Consider the following 21,911-nt stretch of genomic DNA (forward strand, 5'->3'; position numbering starts at 1 on the left):
TTATGTTAATTGCTTGTGAGAAGATGCCCTGCTGGTCTTTATAGTTCCCTCAGACACTTTGTAATGATAATTAGACATGCTGCTGTACGGATTAACAGTGCCATAGTCCAATGACGTCTACAGACAATGGAACCAGTTAATCCATCTGTGCTTAAAATTACATCCCAACTGGAGATGGGGGGGGACCCATAAGAGCGAGGGAGGATTAAAAGAATGAGCCTCAGCTTGAAAACTCTCCTTTCATCAGTTTCTCAATTGCAGATCTGCAGTCGGTTTGCCTGTGGTAAGCTATTGGCAGTCAATTAGGTGAAATAAACTGGGAGGGTGACCTTCATTTCCTTTTAATAGCTTTTTTGCTCCCTCAAATGGGGAGGTTCAGTGGATTTTCAGCTTAAATTTTATTCAAGCTGCTATATTACACTTGACAGATTAGTGTTGCATAAACATACCCCCCCTTCAAATTGGAGCCCTGTTTTTTTCCTTATTTTCAAATTTTGACTGTTACTGAGTTAATTCACTAATCATGTTTAATAAAAGTTACATCTGCATTTTTCTGCAGTCTTCTCTGTGCTTTGCTTGTGTAATGAATTGCCTTATTTTGAAGATCAAATCAAATATACATGCAAGAATACTGTATGAATAATATTTGATTAGCAAAGATTAATAGATCTGTGTTTTCTTGCATGTGTTAAAAGTGTACAATTTCACTGAGCGCAGATCCTGAATAAAAAGTCCTTTCATAGTGGACTAAACTTGTAGGACACTTTTGCAGAGTGTTTTTTTTTTTTTTTTTTTTTTTTTAAAAAGTGCATTAAAACGTCTTTGTCATTAGACTAAGAAATTGTCCTGACAGCGAGGACTTACTGTATAGCAAAACTCCTCTTACCAAACTCGCTATGATAGTGTTGTCCCAAGTGGCATTTGCTGAATGTGTTCTGTTCAGTTCTGTGCTCTTAGGTCTAGAACTACAGTGTACAATTAAGACTTTTTATGGGCAGGGTTTTTTGGAGGTAGGGAGAGGTATGTTAATCTGATTAATAGAAACCTCAGAATTTTTTAATTTTAAACTACCAATGATCCTTCAGTATAAGCATTTCCATTTGTTTTATGAACAAATACTCAGCAATGCTGTCGTAGTTCAGATGTTGTGAATGAGGGAATAAACACGTAGTTAGTACAAATGTATTTTAATTTTCAGTGTAGATCTGTGTATTATGCATACCAGAAATCAGATGCATGTCAGTGATCTTTTACAGTTTTAGGTGATCGATAATTATCCTGTGCTGCACAATAAGTTTCATGCTCTGACATATGCTTGATTTTGTTTGAAAGGGATTGTGTGCATCCTGGAAAATCAGAGTAGCATAAAATTGGGTTGACAATTCAGTGGACCTTTGCTCTCCTTCATTGAACATTCAGTGTGTCAACCTGTCTCCCCAGAGGGGAGGAGGCATCAGGAGGCTGGCTTTTCCTACAATCAGCAGCTGCACTGAAAGTAAACGCAGACCAGTTTGATAGCAGCTGTCAGTATTGTTCAGGGACCCGACTTAGTGTAAAGAACAATAGAGGGGCCATGCTCTTAAACTGCGGTGTCTTTCAGGCTAAGAAAAGAAATAGTAGTTTAAGGTTTTAGACCTCTATTATGAGTGTGAAAGATCATGAAAGACTTCTTTAAAATGCAAATAGGCCAAAGCATTCTCTAACAAGTAGCCTATGGCATCATAGTGCTAAAGATATTTCTGTATCATAAATGTTGGGGTTGGGAAGAAAGTTAAGCATTTTCTTAGCAGATGTTCAGTTAGGTGTTCTCCCTGACTAGGTAAAATCTGTATTCTTGGCATTTGTCTGAGCACTGATTTTCTTTCCTTTTTCAAAAAAGGATTGTGATTCTGTGACATGGTATAATGATTCAAAATAACTGTTTGCAAATTCAGTCTTGCCTCATTAATTTGTTATTAAAGAGTCACGACTGAGTTTGTTTTTCCATTGGGCGCACATACTGGGTTGGGGGAGAAGCAAAAACCAAACTTTGTAATTTAGTGAAAACGGAGGGCTGGTGGACACTAAAAAATTAGATTGACCCAGCTATGTCGCTTGGAGGTGTGCAAATCCACACCATTTAGCAACACAGTTAAACCGACTTAAGTCCCTTTGTAGACAGCACTTGGTCGACAGAAGAATTCTTTCATTAACCTAGCTACCACCTTGCTGGGAGAAACCCCTCCCATCAGCCCAAATAGTGTCTTCACTGAAGCACCACAGTTGTGACACTGTAGTATTTTAAGTGTAGATAAGCCTTAAGACTTGTTTCATGATAGGCCACTTTTAAAATACAAACACACTACTACTTTAGTTACTTGGGAAAATTGAATTTAGAGCAGTACTGCAAGATATTGTGGGGGAAGGAGGGGAATTATCTACCTAATGTAAAGGCAATTTTAGTCAATGTATAAAAAGAAAAAGTATATTTAGATTGGAGGAATAAGGAATAATGAGTGCGTTGTTGCATTCAGAAACTTTAATGAGTAAAAATGAAATAATTCAGGTAGTGTTAACTTCTTTAATTAGATGTTGGAAGATCAGTTGTGAGATGTTTGTGCATATACTCATCCACAGCCCCTTACTAATGGTTACTGAAATGTGTTGTTGGGATTGTCTAATTATTCATGTCAAGCCACTACATGTGTGTGTTTGGCGGAGCTAAGTATTTTACTTTTCAGCCATTGTACATGTCTGTACGTGTTCAGCCATTGTACATGTCTGTAATTTTATGAATTACACCAGTCAGCGTTCATTGTACTACTATTTTTCACTAAAGTTGATTGAGTGAACTAGTAGATTTGCTAGTACTTAAATGAAAAGTTTTGATTGTAAAGGATCGGTGCACCTGTTAACTCCTTGGCACCACTGATTTCAGAGCTTTGCCTGAAGTCTATGTTTGGGGGTTGGGGAGAATCCTGATCATGGCATGAAAGGATTAAGTGGATTATCATGGTAGAACTTGAAGGGATTTTTTTTTTTTAGATATAATTAAGCAGCAAGCTGGAAAATCAGATGCCTATCAGCTCACACCAGGAAGAGCTAAGGGACAGTTATAATTAGTCTATCCCAACGTCAGCAATAATGTAATTTTACAAGACTTAAATACAGGCAACATTAATAAAATCCAGACATTTATATAAGTGTACATTCTTAATTTAGAACTACAGTTCTATAAATTGGAAAGGTAGAGAATGTAGCATACAGATGTGAATACCTAGTTTGACATTAGTTGCTAATGATTCTGTAAAATGTATCTTTTTGGATTGACAATACTTTTCAAGACAGATTGAGTTGTAGACCTCCAAAAGAGCTCTCCACTGTTGCATGAGGTGATTGGCTAAAGGATTAGCAAACTGCTGAATTATTTTTCTCTCCTTGGCTGAGGTTGCCAGCTATCTCTGGGATGGTAGTGTGTGAAGCTTAAGAGGATGAGGTTAACCTCTTGAGGGTTTATTCTTATGAGTGTGTAGTTAATCCTTGGAAAGCCTATAAATAACTAGGCTGTATGTTTCGTTATAAAACAGAAATACAGACTAGAGCAGAAATGAATGCGAAATTCTGTGCAGGGGAAGAGCTAAGCAGCTGTAGCATTACTTTAGACCCTTCTCAACAGTGATCTGTATTTTGTGCCGTTTGTGGGGGGTTTTAGAGCAATGACTTATTAGCTTTCTGTAAAAAGAAAGCTGAGTGCAAGATACTTATGCATCTTTTGGTACACTTCATAGTGTACCAGCCAATAAGAAACAAGCTAAAACTTTGCTGTTCAGATATTTATAGTTTTTATGTATGTACAAAAGTGTGTACACAAACTTGCTGCTGTACCTTAAATTACATGGGATTTCTTACTGTGTATTTACATTAGATACAACCCAAGTAATCTGTTTCCTTTTAGTTATCACTGCTGAGGCAGGATTCATCATTTCGAGAACAAGTGACTTGCTTAATGTTGGGGATTAAGTAGATACCTTGACTTTCAGCTCTTATTTTATAACCTGATTCTTCCCCCCCCCCCCAATCCATCATAAAAAAAGCAAAAAAGGACACAATATTTACATCACTTTAGACTGGTGCATAATTGAGCTAATCATCTCTGCATCTCAAAGGTGTAATGACTGAACCTGCAAATAAATGGAGATGGAGATGGGCAGAATTACAAAGATTATGTGTTTGACCCAACAAAAATGTATTCTTTGCTTTTAGTTGAAGAATTTTGAGAGCAGTACACATGCTGACAAATTTATTCTAGTAATATTCATTAGACTTGTGAATTTCCAGAACAAATTGCACATATTTGTCTAAAATAGAAAAGCATGCTTTAAGTGTTTTTAAAGGCTGCTCCTCTGTCCCCTAAACCACTTCCAAAGTGGATTAGGTAACTGGTTTCAGATGCCCAGCCTGTAGGCTCACTCCAGATGTAACAATCTAGTTCCATGATGGAGTAAGATATTACAGAATATACCTGCTTGATTAGTTTCTAGACCTTTATGGTTAGGAACACTCTTTGAATGTCAACCAATGTAGTATTGTCTTCAATGTTCAGGGACACTCTTGGCAAATAAGCCAAGTGTGCTTTACCCTCTCCCCTTTGTACTGTTCTCCTTGGTCCAATAGTCCAGGCTGCATCCTAACTTTTTTCACTTTTCACAAATTCACTCAGGTAGGGAGAAACTTACCAACAATTGGGTTATGATATTATTGAACTTAGAGATACAACTAATTTGACAGCTTCATGGACAAACACTCCAGCCTCATGGATGCTGTGCTTATATAGCTCAAAAAAGAGCACATCGCAATGGTTGGGAAAACGTATTCTTCTCTGCTGACGGCCTCTCGTTGGCATAACCCAGGATGGAAGTGTATGGTATCTAAAAGATAGATTTGAGGGACGTTTGGCGTCTGCTGTCATTGGAAAGCCTGGGATAACATTGTCCTTAATGTGGGCCTTTTTGCACACTTATACTAGTACTGGGATTTGTTTTGGTATACAGTGTACTTTACAAAGTGCTTTATGCGAATCAAGAATGTATTCCAGGGCACCACAGGACACTCTTCCCGCTAGACTACCTTCAGAACTCTAGGTCTCTAGTTGAAACATTTTCCTATAAGTGTGGCTGTGGAAGCACAGATAAGGGGCAATAGCGCTTAGGCCCTCTGTATCTTACAAGGTGGCTACTGGCTTTAACTTTCCTGACTGCTAATATACTTTTGAGTGAGCAACTAGAGCAAGAGTATGATTTCTTTTTGACTGTGCTTCCTAAAGGGTAAGCAGCTGTATACAACACCAGGTGGAGACCCAAAGTGGCCTGTAAGATTAGCTCCAAAATCAGTGGATTTAACCTTGAGGCGACAAAGCTGTATGCATCCTTGAAGAGTGATGACCATTTTTGAGCTAACAGGAACTGAAAAAGGTGTTTCTGGCCCCTGCTGCTTTTGTTGTCATTCAGGAATATTGAGGAGTCCAAGAAAACCCTGAGATTTTCTTAGCTATCATGAGTTTCCAAAGCTGTGGGTTTTTTAAAATTGGGTGCTTACATTTAAACAGGGCAACACCATCACACATGGGGATGAAGAGGCAGTGAAGCTGAGTGTAGCAATAAATATTTCCAGACTTTCTATTTTGGCTGAATTTGGAAAGTCTCTTTCTCGCAAAAACAGGTATTTCAAGGCTTTAAACAGTGTCTGTGCTTCCCAAGCATTCTTCAGGAAATCTCCCACCTTTTCAGTACCCCTGGAACAGCTCCAGTGGTAGTAACCATGGAAATACTGCGGGAAGGGCATAGGTGCCTTTACCATTGTGTTGTATGGACATGCTTCGAACTAGTGGCTGTGACATGGTGGTAGAAACACTAGTCTTTTCTGTGCTAGTACTAGAATCCTGCCACCATCAATGGAGCTGCTCTAGTAGTAGTGCAGAGTCAGAGACTTCCTGAAAAATGATTACATAGACAAGCAAGGAACCACAGGGGTGAGAACACTTTCAGAACCGCCCCCCATTATCCTCCATAGGATTCTCCATTCATCCGTAGCAGAATCCTGGAGGGCCAAAAGTCCTTTAAGCTCCATGCTCACCAAGATTGATGTAGAGATGGAAGTGGGAAGTATGACTATAAAGTTGGGGGTGTTTTCACTCCGTTATCTATCTCAGTGCAGCTTTGATGTATGAGAACACGCTTCTTCCTTCCCTTTCAAATTCAGCACCAATTGCTAACAGGAGGGTGTGCAGAAAAGTTCAGCTTTCCTGAGTTAGGACCCTGTTCATTCTGGGGCCAGTTCAGGATGTGAGACACAGTGACATAGCCTTTTTTCTTAGCCTTCCGTATGATAAGAGACATTAATGGCTGTTGGAAGAAACATATGTCTGAGACGGTTTACGTTTTGCAACGTGTACTCTGTTCTTATGACCTGAGAGAGGTTATGAGTTACAGGAATGAGGGTGGGAATTGGGGTAAAGTTAGATAAAACTCGTATATCCACACGGAAACTAAGCTCAGTTTGTTCTCTAGGAAAGTGCCACTACTTCTTCCAAACTCCATGTAGGTGTGCCTGTTTTAATTAGCAATTTACAAATGTATTTACAAAGAGTATGACTTTCTGCTCAGAGTGCATGTTGCACATCTTTGACCTCGCATTCTCTAATGGAAACACACAGCAGCATGTACATAAAACACAAAAACCAAACACAGCATTACAATACACATGCACTTCCTCCCTTAGGGAAAGGATGTGAGAATGAATGCCATGTAACAGATATTAACTATGTCACTTAATACGCTACTGGAAGGTGCTCAGACATTATACTGATGAGGGCAGTATAAGAAGTTGGAATTAAATATTTCATATGCTCATATACGTTCATAGCTGTTGTCATCTGTTGTCGTCGTGTCCGTCTTCCCCCCCCCCCGGGTTTTGATTAGATGTACTTATTATTGGGGGAAAACCATCTGGATACAATATTTTTGCTCATAGTCCAGATTTCTAGGGTTGCAGTAGAGGTGGGATAGAACTTCAACTAGCACAAAAGAAGGTGGCAGAAAGACTTGTGGCTGTGGGGAAGGCAGCTTTAGTTTTTGAGGTTAAATCTGGCAATAGCAGTACCTATCTCTCCTACTCATCTTGAGTTTCACCAGGGTAGTCTGAGCTTACCGCTCTGTACATAATAGGCATTAAGAATATGGTTCAGGCTTCTGCTTGGGTGGTGAGACTGTCTGCACTAGCCTTCCTCTTTGGTAGGTGCTGTGTTGATCTCTGGCTTGGATATAGCCCTGCAAATTCTACTTGCACCAGGGCCTAACTGCAGTACGACAAATCCCAATTTAAAAGTCTGCATCTACCCCATGTCCAGGCTGCTGAGCATACTTCACCTTTTGAGTCTGTAACCTGGTCTCAGCCCAGTCAGGTAACCTCTGAGTGCTTGTTCATTTCTAAGTCCCTGGCTGCTGGTTTTTCCTCTCTACACCTTGACTCTAGCCTGCTGCTCAGAGCAGGGACAGAGAAGCTACATCTGCCCATAATGAGACTAGTAGGATCTGTAATTTACGGCATTTTTAGTGGTGGGCTGGGGATCACCCTATAGGAAGAGCTGAATATGTACTACCCATAACCATTTTCAGAGCTTAGTGCAAAATGCATGTTTTTGAAAAAACATACAATCCTAGGAAGTACGAGGAGTGTGTAAAGATATAGGAATGGCACGTATACTCTATACTGTGCTGTCTTTATATAATGTGTGACTATATTCATGCACTGTGCATATGTGACAAGGTGGAGCTCTTCCAAGATGGTAGTCCCCCCTCACTTGCTCTACCTCAACTCCTTTATGCAGCATAGATAAGGAATGTATACAGCATCAGTCACCTTAATATCTAGGCACTACACATGAAAAATAAGGGACACAAGACATGGATCTTCTGGGGCTCAGCCACTTACCTAGAAACTAAATATGCTTCCGTTACAAGTGACTGAGCCCCAGAAGGTGAAAGCAGAGACTGCTTTTTCTACATCTCATGCCCTTTATTTTTTCTGTCCAATGGCAAGATCTTAAGGTGATGGATGCTTTGTACATATCTTATATCAAATTGCATAGAGAAGCTGAGGAAGAGAAAGTGAGAAGAGACTTCTGCTGGGGAGCGCTCCACCTTGTTATGTATGCACAAGTGAGAGAGACTACTAGTTTGGGAGTGCTTCCCTTAGTACTGCAGTAACTGAGGAGGGGTGGAACTGCTGCTTCTGTCTCTGCTTGACAGGGAGGCAGAACAAAGAACTTGCTAGACAATGGCATGGAATACCTCAATTTTTTTCCATTGTCAGGAACTGGGAAAAGAGGGGAGTGATGGAAGTCAGGCTGCGGGGGAGAGAAGGTTGAAGAGGAACGTGGGATGTGGGGCAGGAAAAGGATGACAGAAAAGCCCGACAGAAAAGCCCGAAGCTATCAAAGTGAACGCCTAGTTCACAGCAAGATGGGGTGTAAACCTGCCCCTCAGTAGCATGCTGTGCACTAAGTGTTCGCTTAGAGAAGTCCTTAGAAACTTAATGTAATCACTGTGTAGGGAGGAGAATGGGCTCCTGGCAAAGATTGCTAGCCTTGGGAACCCTGGATTAAATTCCCTACTCCACTACAGGCTTCCTGTGTGACCTTGAGCAAGTCACTTTAGGACCAGATCCACAAATCTACTTGGCTGTTCCTCCGCTCAACACCTAACCAATAGGTGCCCTCTGCCGCGAGCTGTGTGCTCACATTCCCTAAACAGTGCATGAGGAGAGAGAAAGAGATCCTCAGAAGTCAGCTGATGGGAAGCCACCTAAGCTAGTCAGCAGTGAAATGCTGGGGAAGGAGGGAGAGGTTTGTGCGCCTGGCTGACAGGCTGGAGATAAATGTTTCCCTGTGCTTAGGATGAGTCATGAACCCTGTCCAGCAGTTAGGTGCCTGACCCAGGTCAACTGTTGAGATAGCCCGTATGCTAGCAGCCAAAATCATTTGCACAAAATAGACACATTTAACAGCTTTTACAATAAGGGAGTCCCCACAATAGCTAGTAGGCCAGGGGTTAGGACACTGACTGCACATGTGGGAGACCCAGGCCTGATTTAGAGCAGGGACTTGAACCCAGGTCTCCCACATCCTGGGTGAGTGTCCTAATCCCCAGGAGAGAGATGGGAAGACACGCACACAAATATCCTACCTTGTCCACAGGTGTCTTGTGCTGGCTGTACTATACTGGCCCCCTTCTGCGATCAATGGCCTGCATCTGGCCTTACTTCTGCAGGGTCTGATGTTTCTTAGCCATACTCAGAGCATGCCTACAGTACTGGGTTATTCTAAAGAGAGAGGTACTTCCTCTGCAAAGCTTCAGAGCCTCTGTAGCTTTGATTTAAGGTATTGCTCCAAATAGCTTGTTAGTTCTGGGATGGTGTCAGGGCTTAGGTGGCTTTGCAAATGGCAACGGGTGGAAACTTTGGAGACTTAGGTGCCTACAGCATTAGGTGGCAGCTCAGTGATGGCTTTGAAAATGTCAGTGTCTAAGGATCTTTGTCGGTCTTGGCCCAGGTCTTGCCTTACCTCGGCTTCCCATCTGTAAAATAGGGGTAACAGTACTTCCCTACCTCACAGGGTGTAGTGAGGATAAATACATAAGAGTGTGAGGTGCTGAGATACGACTGTGGTGGGAGCCAAATAAATATGTAAGATATAGACATAGGAACCCCAGGCTAGGTCAGTCTGTATGGGGTAAGTACAATCATATGCTAATGTGACACACCTCTGCAGACTTAAGATGTTTGAGGTGGTAACCATAAGAGAAATATTAGTGGTTTGAATCATTAGAACCTCTGTTTAATAGATATGAATAATCTAGACTTAAAGAGCATCTTTCAAAGTAAAGGATTCTAAATCTTATTACAAACTTGGAGTCTTGCTCTGCAACCTTTAGTAATGTGGCCCACTGAAGTTACACTCTGGTAAATTTGGTGGAATGTGGCCCTTGATTTTTTTTTTATATATATATAAAAAACATACAGAGATCCATTTTATCCTCCACAGAATTGCAAGTGCCTCAGAATTTGAAACACTACCTCTGTTTTAGTAGCATACAATGTACTACACAGCAGTTGAAGAACGCAAGAACATTGGAAATGTAAAACTACAGGAGAATTTAAGTAGGCCGTGGGTATTTAGACACTTAAGAAATCACACTATATAGATGTATAAAAAGAGCTTACAATCTAAATAAAGTAGATGAGTTAAAGAAAGGAAGAAGTATCACCATTTTGCAGATGGGGAACTGATGCACAGAGATTAAGCCTGCTCAGCAGATCACAGGAAACGCCTGACAGAGCTAGGAATTGGACCGAGATTTACTCGGTCGCAGTCCCATGCTTTAAACAAAACTATTTTCTTAATGACTAGAGTTGTACTTTGACAACACCCTTACTCCAAACCAGAGGACCAGTGAAATATTGCCCCCTGATAGTATAACTGAGTTTTTTAATACTTGGTCTTTTGGGCTTTGAGGGTGAGGGGAAATTGGGACAGAAATTTTGAGGAAATAAACGCTGCTTGAATCAGCTTTCAAATGATAAACTGAATTGTTCTTTTGCCAATATTAAAAGGATTTGGGGAGGCCGGGAAAGGTGGTTGTAACAAAGCAGTTCTGGTTGAATTAGAGATTATTTTTAAATCAATACTCTGCTTAATTACCACAACACAATTGCTTGTGCATGCATCATTGCAATCCCCACCCCCCAAAACTGGACACTGCTCTTGCTCTGCAAGTAATAATAGTAATTGGTAGTAAGGCAGACCTGTTACTCATCCTTCTGAGCACATTTCTTATGGTAGGTGTCTGGGTTTTAATTAAGTGCTAATGAGCATGCCTAGCAGACCTTGATACTCTACCAACTTCTTCAGTTTTATGGCTCACTATTGCTAAACTCTTAAAAAGAGACAGAGCAGGCATTAGTGTCTTTGAAGTGACAGGTGATTATACGTATAATATAATTGTTACCATCCTCTAAAGTGGTGAATGCCTATTTTGTAAATATGTCCTCTGATTGTTGCTGTTATCCATTCTCCTGCTCCCTCTTTTCATTTTCCCCATTTGCAGACAGCACAGGCTGTCTGTTTGGAGTGGGTGCTGGGGAAAAGGACTAATATCTTAGGCTTAGTCTACACTGGCACTTTGTCGGAAAAACTTTTGTCATTCAGGGCTGTTAAAAAAAAAAAAAAAAACAAAAAAAAAAACACATCCCGAACGATAAAAGTTTTACCAACAAAAAGCGCCCGTGTGAACAGTGCTTTGTTGGCAGAAGCGCTCTCTCCTGACGACAAACAGCCGCTACGCTGCTCTGCTTTTAATGGCATGGCTGGAGCTGCACAGCTGTCAGTAAAAGATGCGTAGTGTAGCCATACCTTTTAGTAACCGAGTTTTTTCTAAAGGACACAGAACATGAGTTCTTTGGGGCTTGGATTGTCTTCATCTGTGTTTCATATAGCACTCTCAGTGCTATGCATGGCTGGAATATAAAGTAAGTTGTTTTAAATTGAAGCTAGATTCAAATCATACACATTCAAGTGCAACAGCTCCAGTGGTGCAAGAGACCAAATTTAGTCCCTTATTTTATAGCAATTATCAATTTATAATCATTCTGCAGATCGTTATATAATGGAGAGTCCTTACAAATAGGCCAAGGTCTGTCCCTCTCCTAGTTGCTGACACAGCACGGACCAAGATCAGTTCTGTAAAGGATCATGTAGGATTCTTCCGCAGTTCTACTGGAGAAAGCGTTTTCCCCATGGCTGCTGCTTTGATGTTTTGGTGAAAACTTCAGAGTACAGCAGGTGAAATGAGTGATTGCGGTCTTAGCCCTGGTCTACACTAGGGGGCAGAGATCAATCTAAGTTACGCAACTTCAGCTACGTGAATAACATAGCTGAAGTCTATGTACTTAGATCAACTTATCATGGTGTCTTCACCGCGGTGAGTCGACTGCTGCCGCTCCCACGTCGACTCAGTCTGCACCTCTTGTGGAGCTGGCTTACAGGAGTTGACAGGAGAGCGCTCAGGGGTCGATTTATCGTGTCTAGGCTAGAAGCAATAAATTGATCCCCGCTGGATCGATCACTGCCCACTGATCCAGCAGGTAGTGTAGACATACCCTAATTAAGGAAGAATACCCTACTCTTTGATTTCTAAACAAAATGCATGCCTGGCACCACTATGAATGGATGCAGGAACAGATGGTGGATACAAAACAAATTCAGTTTTAATATTGATATACTCAAATGTTTTCACCAAACCTTTACAGCTACTGAACTTAGCTAAAAGGAGAGTGAGGTATAATAGCTGCCCCGAGGGAGGGAGGAAAAAAAAAGCTAGTTTAACCCAAGCACTTCAGGTGATGTACACTAGAGAATGCAGGTATCTACAACAACAGACCTGGAATGCTCATAACATTCCAAGTATTGCTACAGCTTCGGCTGTGCAAGTCCAATAACTTTACTAATATCAGTTCTGTCTGAACTCTTGGAGTACTGCTGTGGGCTGGAAGCTGCACCATTTCAGTCAAGTAGTATTCCTGGTCCACAATGCTGTGTCAAGTGATAGCTCTGATCACTTAAAGGATTGGATCAGTCTGCTTGTTAAGGTTACCTAGCTGGCTGTGTGTGGGCGCAAGGGCAGCTGAGAAGATACTTGGCTGGTCTTGGCTCTGCTCCCTTCCTCCTCATTTGACACCGCAACCCCAAGACAAGAAAGAAGGAAACAGCTTCTTTAAACCACAGTTTTAATGTAACCTTTCCCCCCTTCCACCTCATGTGTACAAGCCCAGTCAGTCAGTAGGGGCTAGAGATCCTCAGCCATATGTATGGATTGTGTGGAGATGTAGTAAGGCATAACTTTTCCCTTTCCACCACTTGTGCAAGACTGTTCTTTTTGAAACACTAATTGGACCAAATAATAATGTGAATCAGGTGCAAATATGCATCTTGTGCTAATATTAGATATGTAATATTGCATAGCTCTGAGAAATGTAACCAATGCTTTACATGTGAACACACAAAAGAAAAATATTAAGGTTGCAAAGTCAAGCACTCTGAAGTTACTATGGTAGTCTGTGCAACATTAATTTGGTGTCCTTGTTTGTGTGCATTATGATGCAATCTTTAATTACATGATCACATGCTGGTTTTTCCACAGGCCTCTTCCCACAGAGTGTACAGAAATAATTGATCACTTAATGAGCAACTATTCAGTATTTTGTTTTCTTGTCATTGATCATGCCCTATTTAGTGCATGCTATTCCAACCCTGCTCTGCGGACAGAATTATTAAATTTACTCTTGGGCTTTTCTGTGACATTCATTGCCGTACTATTCAAGTGCATCACAAATATTAAATTTATTTTCACAACATCTTGAGGAGGCTGTTTTAGATGGGGAACTGAGACACAGACGTTAAGGTCAAAAGTATCTACTAAATATGGGTGCCTAATTTGGGATGCATAGATCTGAATTTTCCTCAGCCATTTGATCTTATGGAGTAACTGATAGCACTAGTAAGTTGTCATCTTCTGTGTGGCCCAGCACATTCCAGAGGGGAATGAAACACGCACTTTGTCAGTGAGATTTCACAAATGTTTGCAGACTGAGGAGGAATAGGGAGACACAGGAATTTTGGGTTCCATTCCAGGTTCTGCAGAGAAGTGTCTATAGTGGTCACAGATATTTCTGTCAAGCCTGACTCCCTTCTGCTCCTCCAGCCTGTCTCTCCCCTCCTCTTTCTCCTCCTCCCAGTCTCTATCCCCATGGTTTCTTGTCCCAGACCCAGTTTGCTAGCCAGTACCAGTCTCCACATACTCAGCCCTTGAGCCCAGACCCACTCTCCTTGACTGGTCAGTCCTAGTCTATTCCTCTCCCAGTCCTAATTCTTTCCATCACCCAATGGCTCCTTGTCCCAATCTGTACCCTCTGCAATGTCCCCTTGCCCCACAGTCTGGTTGCTGTTTCCGCTGCACTCCAATAAAGCTACTCTTTTTCCACACTGCCATGGTGCTAGCACAGGGTGAACTGAAAGCACAGAAGAGATGAGACAAGCCCTTAGAGCAGGGAGACTTCACTGGCAATTTATAGCTGTAGCAAAGCAAGAACTCACCACTGCAGCACCTCCTGCTGGTTGTCTCAGGAATTAGCTCTTCCAGCCCAGAGCACCCTCTGCAGGCCAGTGCCTCACCTGCTGCTGGCCCCTGTGTCCCTCTCAGACCCCCATTGCCCCTTTACCTTGGGGTACTGCACCCGGCAGTGCCCCACACTCTGGGTCTCCCCTCCCAGGGGAACCCCCCAACCCTCTAGCCACACCCTACCTCAGTGGCTGTTGCCAGTCAGCATTTAGCCCCTGCTCACTGGGGCAGACTGCAGTCTGTAAACCACTCATCAGCAAGGGGGGTTTGGACCTGCTACCTTTTGCCTATTCTCAGGCTACACCTCTGTAACCCCAGTACCTTTCCTGGCCTTAAGCAAGGCCTGGAGCTCCTCTAGCCCTACCCCAGCCCTGCTCCACTCCAGGTACCCTTTTCTCCCAGGCAGCCAGATCCTTCTTGAGAGAGAGAGTGCCTCAGCACCTGGCTCACAGCTCTTCTATAGGGCCAGCTGTGGCCTGAGTGGGGCGTGGCCCCAGCTGTTGCTGTTTTCCCAATCAACCTAGAGCCTTTTCTCTCAGCCCCAGTCCTCTCCAAGGGCTGGTTTTTAACCCCTTCTGAGCCGGAGCGGGGTGACTGCCCCGCTACAACAATGCTGTAACTTTCTCGCTCAGGAGGGTGAAAAAACACCTGCCGGAGCACAGCAAGTTTCAGTGTTGTAAAGTGACAGTGTAGACAATGCACCAGCGCTGGGAGCTACGCCCCTCGTGGGGGTGGGTTTTTTGGAGTGCTTTAAATTGCCAGTGTAGACTAGCCCTTAGTTCCTGCGCCCAGGGCCACAGCTGTGCATAACAGTCAGGATCAGCAATTGCAGGAAAATCCCTGCCTAACTGGAGTGGCACAGGCCCTTTACAAATGAAATCTTTGTGGAAATTAGCTGCCAAATTCTAACAACTGCACATTTAGAAATTTTGATGGATTTACATGGGGCAGTAAAAGGCACATCCTTGAAGTGAAGGAAACCCCCTGCCAAATTTCAAATCCCTACTTCAAAACAGGATTTCTCAATAAACTAATTGAAGGAGTTTTTTTAACTTGGGCAGAACAACTTATTTTCCTCTCATCTTGTTCTTGGAAATGGCAGAACCATTTTTTGCAGAAACTTGACCCAAAAATTTCCGTTTGAGGCACGCCCCCAGCATGGGAGATTTCATCCTGAATGGTTAATGTTTGGTAAAATTATAAGCAACTTAAAACAGAGCCTTATAATAGGAAGTGTTAGACAACCTTAAATATAGGCAGAGGTATTCACCTGATCTAGGAAGCCGCACCTGAAATTGAGAGGTCATAATCCATAAGCACCACAATGCTTGCAGGGAGTGCTGTATTTGAATACACAAACTGCCTGATGCTAGCTAGGTTTTTTAGAGTGTAGACACTAAAACATTTTAGGAATACAGGTTCTATAAAAGCTCAGTTGGACTATTTAAGCATGAAATGATGTCTTTCTTTTTGGTAGACATTTTTTCTTAAAAATGGCACCCACCATTTCATCGCTGGTGGCAGTGCTGTTGTAGACAGGGCTAATGTATTTTTAACCACTTCGTTTAGCTTTACTCAAATCAGGAGTAGGAGACACGCAGTGTGGTGGGGTGGAGAGGAGAGGAAGATGGGTAAAAATAGGATATTATTGATTATGAATAGCTAACCAACATTTTTCTTCTCTTTTCTTCCTCAACTATGTGCTTCGCATACTTCCTCCTGTGAATAACAATGCCATCCATAACAGCAGCAGCAGTTGCAGGCTCAGCATCTTTCCCATGGCCATGGACCTCCAGTGCCTCTTACACCACACCCATCAGGACTTCAGCCTCCTGGAATTCCTCCGCTTGGAAGCAGTGCTGGCCTTCTTGCCCTCTCTAGTGCTTTGGGTGGGCAGTCTCACTTGGCAATAAAAGATGACAAGAAGCATCATGATGCAGAACACCACAGAGGTGAGAGGCATGGCAAGCCTGATTAGGACGTTGTCAGATTCGCACATTGCTGCAAATTATGTGCATCTCTAAAGAAATCGAATTATATAGAATGAAAACGAGAACAAACTGTTGTAAAAAATTTTTTTTTAAAAGTGTGTCTGCATTTCTACCACTGAAGCAAAATTAAGCTTGGAAGTTTTCAGTATTTGAAATAGGCTATCCATTAGGTGTCTCCTGCTTTATAGATTGCAGGGCATTTTGACATCCTGGGGAATGATTAGTGTAACACCAGTGCCTGCACAATATTGTGGATAATTGTTAAACTGCATAATCGGGTAAATTTTTTCAAAGAAACTAATGTTGTTAAATGGGTGGGGAGAAGAGAAGACGGGAATGAGAATTTAAATTTTGAAGTGAATGTGTTAAATGAAAGGTTTAGATAACTGTATCTGTTACTTTAGTTTCATAGGCTTAAGTTCTAGTACACATTTAAATATTGGGCAAAATTGCACTTGACTAATTTTTGAAAAAAATAATTTATTCTGTCATGAAATAAAAACTAGGCTTTGTGTATGTTTAAACTGTAAATCTATCATGTTTACAAAATACTGTAATTTTCAGGAAATCACTGTATTAGGAATGTGCAATGACTTATATAAATAAAAGCCATTTTAAAACTGTTCGGGGCTTGTGTTCTAATTTTTCCCCCCTTTTTTTATTTCTGTTCTTGCCTCTGTGTCTGAACGGGCATGTCTGTGCATTTCTTGGTTACTACGGGAGCAGACAGAGAGCCGGGCACAGTAAGTACCAATACTTCTGTTAACATTAAAATGTTTCTGCTTCAACAGTACTTGATAAACAAAAATTACTCACACCTGTTCTTTCTCTGTAGGTGTCCTTGTTCTCCCTCCTGTGTAGTCATAGTTGTGATACGATAGGCATAATATGTACCCTGTTCTGATAATGCAGTACTTTTTTTAAGTTGGAAAAATTAAAAGAAACTGTTTAATTACAAAATTTCTGTGGTCATGATAAAATCATGGCAATGGCGGAGATTTGAACTTTAATCAGACTTGATTTGTTTGGCTTCTGGAGCTGCTTCTTTTTTTTAAGTCATGTTTATTGCTGCTCACATTTTGAGTGGCAGTTAAGGTGTTTTCTAAAAAAAAATCTGCAAAAGTTTAAGTTGCAGAACAGGTGAGAAATCAAAATCCACACATTACTGCTGTTTGCAGTCTCTTGGGCATTGTAATTTCTCTAACTGAATCTCTCTACCCATACAAATGTCTTCATTACTTGATTTATGCATCATCTGCAATTTCCCTTGAATAATTTTCTTTCAGGCATGAACTGTAATAAAAATTTCATTATAAAATAAGGATCTGGCTTAGCCCCCACCCTTCTGTCCCCATCCCAAGAAAAGTCTGCCAAAGGGTGGTACTTCGTTTTTTCTTCACACTTTTGTGTCTGAGTAATGATGTCAAATTCAGGTGTCAGCAGGTATTTATTTTGATTTATAAAATGAAACTGTATTCACTAATGCCATGGTTGAATTTGGTCCTTTTATGCAGCAAAATGAGTTGTGATTATTCTTTCTTACTCTCAATTAGACAACAATGTAAGATGCAGTTTCACTAGGAAGGGTTATTCATTGTCTGATAGCCTTAAGACACTTACCTCTTTTTGTTTATAATGCTTGTAAATGCCAGTTATTTGAATGGCAGGGCTTGAAAATATCTTAATTAAAAATGTCCTGCATGCTTTTTATATGATAAACTGATCTTTTTCTCTTGCTTCCAAGTTGGAATTAACAGTTTTTGTTCATTTCCTTGCTCAGTGCAGTGGCATCATTAAAGTCAGTACGGCTGTGGAAATGGTTAAAGGGTAGGATTCTCAAAAGCACTGAAGGGATTGAGGAGCACAAGTCCCATTATAGAACGATGGGATTTTATGTTCTTAAGTCTATTTGGTGCTCTTGAGAATCCCACCCTCAGTTAAGTATTTTCTCAGAGTCAAAAGATGGATCTAACCACACTTTTTTTTTTTGGTTCTGTGTAAAATACTTTGCTAAAAATATTCTGCAAATAATTTTAAGAAAAATGTGATAATTTGAAAAATATGCAGTATGCTTAAATAGCAAATATGCAAAGGATACTTGAGATGTGTTGACTTTAAAGTTTAGGTGCCCAGAATGACAAAGCAATGTTATAGAATGCAGACTCTGTGCAACCCTTCATTATGCACAACAAAGGAAGTAGATGCAATCTAAATCTGGTCATCTGTGTAGCGCTGCCAGAAAAGCCTTTTTAGTACATTGGGTGGGTTGCAGTTTCATTTTCTTAATTATAATTCAACTCATACAGTTAACTAAAACAGTTCCACCACAGTCACAACTTGCCATCATACGTCAAATCCATGTTACTCCGCTGTGGGTGTGAGCTAACTAGTATAAGTGCATTCTGGGGTGTCACTTAAGATCATGCAAGCAATGTGGGACTTCAGGGCCATGAAGAATGAACAGTAAATGTAAAGAAAATTACATGCTGATTGTCCTTCTTGCTGTTTGGATATGCCACCTAAAATTGGATGTCTGCCACTCTTTAGATCCCAGTTCAGCAAAACAGTTAAATGGGTTTACACGTTTTGCTGAATAGAGATGACCTTAAGCATGGGACTTAACACATATAAAATGCGTTGCTATTTTGGTGTATCCGTTTCATGGCAAACAGAAGTTTGCTTTTTTATTTTTTTAAAGATATTTAGAATCCATGGAACGTTATCCAAATTCAGATTTAACGTTTGTGGCTAACATTTATTTGACAGGTTTCAGAGTAACAGCCGTGTTAGTCTGTATTCGCAAAAAGAAAAGGAGTACTTGTGGCACCTTAGAGACTAACCAATTTATTTGAGCATGAGCTTTCGTGAGCTACAGCTCACTTCATCGGATGCATACCGTGGAAACTGTAGCAGACTTTAAAAAAACCTGGATTTGTGCTGGAAATGGCCCAACCTGATGATCACTTTAGATAAGCTATTACCAGCAGGACAGTGGGGTGGGAGGAGGTATTGTTTCATATTCTCTGTGTATATATAAAGTCTGCTGCAGTTTCCACGGTATGCATCCAATGAAGTGAGCTGTAGCTCACGAAAGCTCATGCTCAAATAAATTGGTTAGTCTCTAAGGTGCCACAAGTACTCCTTTTCTTTTTATTTGACAGCGAGTTTTGGTTGGTGTGAATTTTCTTTCTCAGTCACATCTTTAATGTCACTTTGAAATGGTTTTTATATTTAAACACCTTTTAAGGCTAATATTTAAGTGGTCATAGTTACATAAGTCATATTCACATGACTATAAATCTTATCATAGTGTTTCCTAACCTAGTACTATAGTCTTATCTTGCAGATTACTATTTAAATCATTCATCTTGGTGACCTACATATTTATTTCAGTGAGGCTTTACATATTAAATGCATATGGTGATGCTGCCAAAACTGCTGACAGAAATATGCTCTGATCACTCAAGACACTAGAAACCATGTTGTTAATCTAAGGTAGCTGCAATATTGCTTTGCAGTACTTCACTATAACTTCCAGTGAAGTTAACTGGTGTGAGCTTCCAGTGAAATCAATGGGTGTTGATTATTCTAAGTTGCAAGGTAAAAGTATTCAAATACAAAGCAAGCTTTTAATGCTCATCTGTGAGGTATTAATGTAACTTAATGGATTAAAGCTGTTCAGGGTTTTTTTCGTGAGGCTCTTTTTGGAAAAAAACAAAACAAAAAAAAACAAAGTGCACCCAGACTAATACATGCAGTCAGAGTTTATAACTATGGTTTGAAACAGATGCATGAGATAGTGAAAGCTGGGAGTATACTCCACATGTGGAGGTGCATTAAACAAATTTATTATAATTCTGGATGATTATGTGTGGGCAATGCCTATAGAAGTTGCTACTGTACATACTCTCACTGCATCTGGGTGGCTGGACTACAAAATCTTTTTTTCTCCCTTACCTTGTCACTCTTCTTACCCTAAAAATCCGGAAATTGGTATAAGTGAAACTTGTCTGCAAGATTTTATTTTTCAAAAAGTTATTTTGTGCACAATTTCTGATGAGGATAATAACTTTAAAATTCAAACTGGTCGGTTTTGAAGGCAGAGGTGTGCACTTATAACCTCAGCCAAGTTTCCACTGATGTGATCTCAGCTGTCCAGAATTGAGCCACCTTAACAGAGTTTGGTGGGGGAATGCAGACATTTTAACTATTGCGATCCTTTTGGGCTATGGCTAATGAAGATGACCAGTCAGTTATGCTAACTAAGTTCTGTAACTGAAGTTTAATAAGAGTTTTAGGAGACTCCGATGCAAGCAAGCTTTGTCCAAATTTTTCTCTAAAGGGTACAATAGCAACATCCATCAGACTCATCTCATGTATTCATTTATCACTTGTGCTGTCACTGTTCTAGCAGTCTATTTGGACAACATAGAAATGCAAATGTTTTCAAGTACTGTATTGAATCAACAGTAATTCATAGATAGTGGAGTTTTAATCTTTTTTATGCACTTGCGATTCATATTGTCTGAAGACAAGAATTCCGACAGTATGTTTTTAGAAGACTTATAAAGTACCTTTAGGTTTGAAAGTAGTTAATTTTTGCTTTGATTACCATTTGTGAAAACAGCAATATTTATAAAGCAGTCACGTTCTTTGTACAGTGAATAGAAAACTCTTTCTCGCTCCCCCACCCCACCCACAAAGAGCTCAAACAAGCAACACCCAAAGACAAACATCCTAAAATATTTCTTTGGGTGCTTCTCTTTCTTGGGGAAGGTGATTGTGGTGGACATAATGTTTTAAGTAAACTATTTAAAATGAAATTTTGAATAAATAATAATTTGAAAAGCTTAGTATGCATTTATATATTAAAGAACCAATACTTTAATATCTTCACAAAGAAGATAGTACCTTTCCTAGAGCTTGTAAGAGGGACGCTACCATGCTTCCTTTAACCATATGTTATCCCTCTCTTATTTTTAAGGGCCATGTCAAGTTAAAACATAAGGCCCAATCCTGTGTCCAAATGCATGCACAATACCAATTAACTCTAACCAGAGTTACCTGCATGCAAGGGCTGTGGAATGCTGTGTTGCAGTCTAGTGTGAAACTAACTAGAAGCCACAAGTGCTGATGGCTGACAACAAAAGTTACAAAACAAAAGAGGAGAGCAATGGGCAGTGGAGCATAAATATTTATGGATAATTCCTGACCCCCATTTTCACAGGCATTAGCTAGAAAATACTGAATTCAACAGAAGCCTTATTTTATCCGTTGTTAACCTCTTCTGATTATTAAAGCACAGAGGAAAGCAATTTAGAATTTCTCACTGTGCTCATATTATCATGTGACAATACCAGTTTTTATGATGGTGGTTGCTGCCATTATTAGTTGAAGTTCCAGTTGTAATTAAACTTTTTCAAATACACTTCAGTTTTTATGTAGGAAGCCTTCCTCATTCTGTGCAGGTCATTACCAGTCTACAGTAGTGGTTTCTGTAGCTTATAATAGGTTCTGACAATTGTGATATTGTATATGTAAATTAAAAATAATTATTAAATTAGTGTGCACACTCATTTCAGTTAACCTTTCCTCCCCCCAAAAATCCAACAATGTACTCTTCAGTCTGTTTCTCGGTGTTTGAAACTTCTGCCCCTGTTTTCAGGCAACTTGTCCCGCTGAGCAGGTAAATAACTGGCAACTTTTTAAT

General features: G+C 40.5%; 1 protein-coding gene across 3 annotated transcripts in view; it reads left to right on the forward strand.

Moving 5' to 3' along the window:
- TLE1 (TLE family member 1, transcriptional corepressor) overlaps positions 1 to 21,911 on the forward strand; it is a 93,085-nt gene that overhangs the window by 23,903 nt on the left and 47,271 nt on the right. For all 3 annotated transcript variants that reach the window (XM_084629090.1, XM_084629088.1, XM_084629089.1), the window contains 2 exons: positions 15,958 to 16,162; positions 16,928 to 16,944. In XM_084629090.1, the coding sequence (XP_084485216.1) occupies positions 15,958 to 16,162; positions 16,928 to 16,944 (222 nt within the window). The remainder of the gene's footprint in view (positions 1 to 15,957; positions 16,163 to 16,927; positions 16,945 to 21,911) is intronic.

The sequence above is a fragment of the Lepidochelys olivacea genome (assembly GCF_965140295.1).
Source record: "Lepidochelys olivacea isolate rLepOli2 genome assembly, chromosome: 5".
NCBI lineage: Eukaryota > Metazoa > Chordata > Testudines > Cheloniidae > Lepidochelys > Lepidochelys olivacea.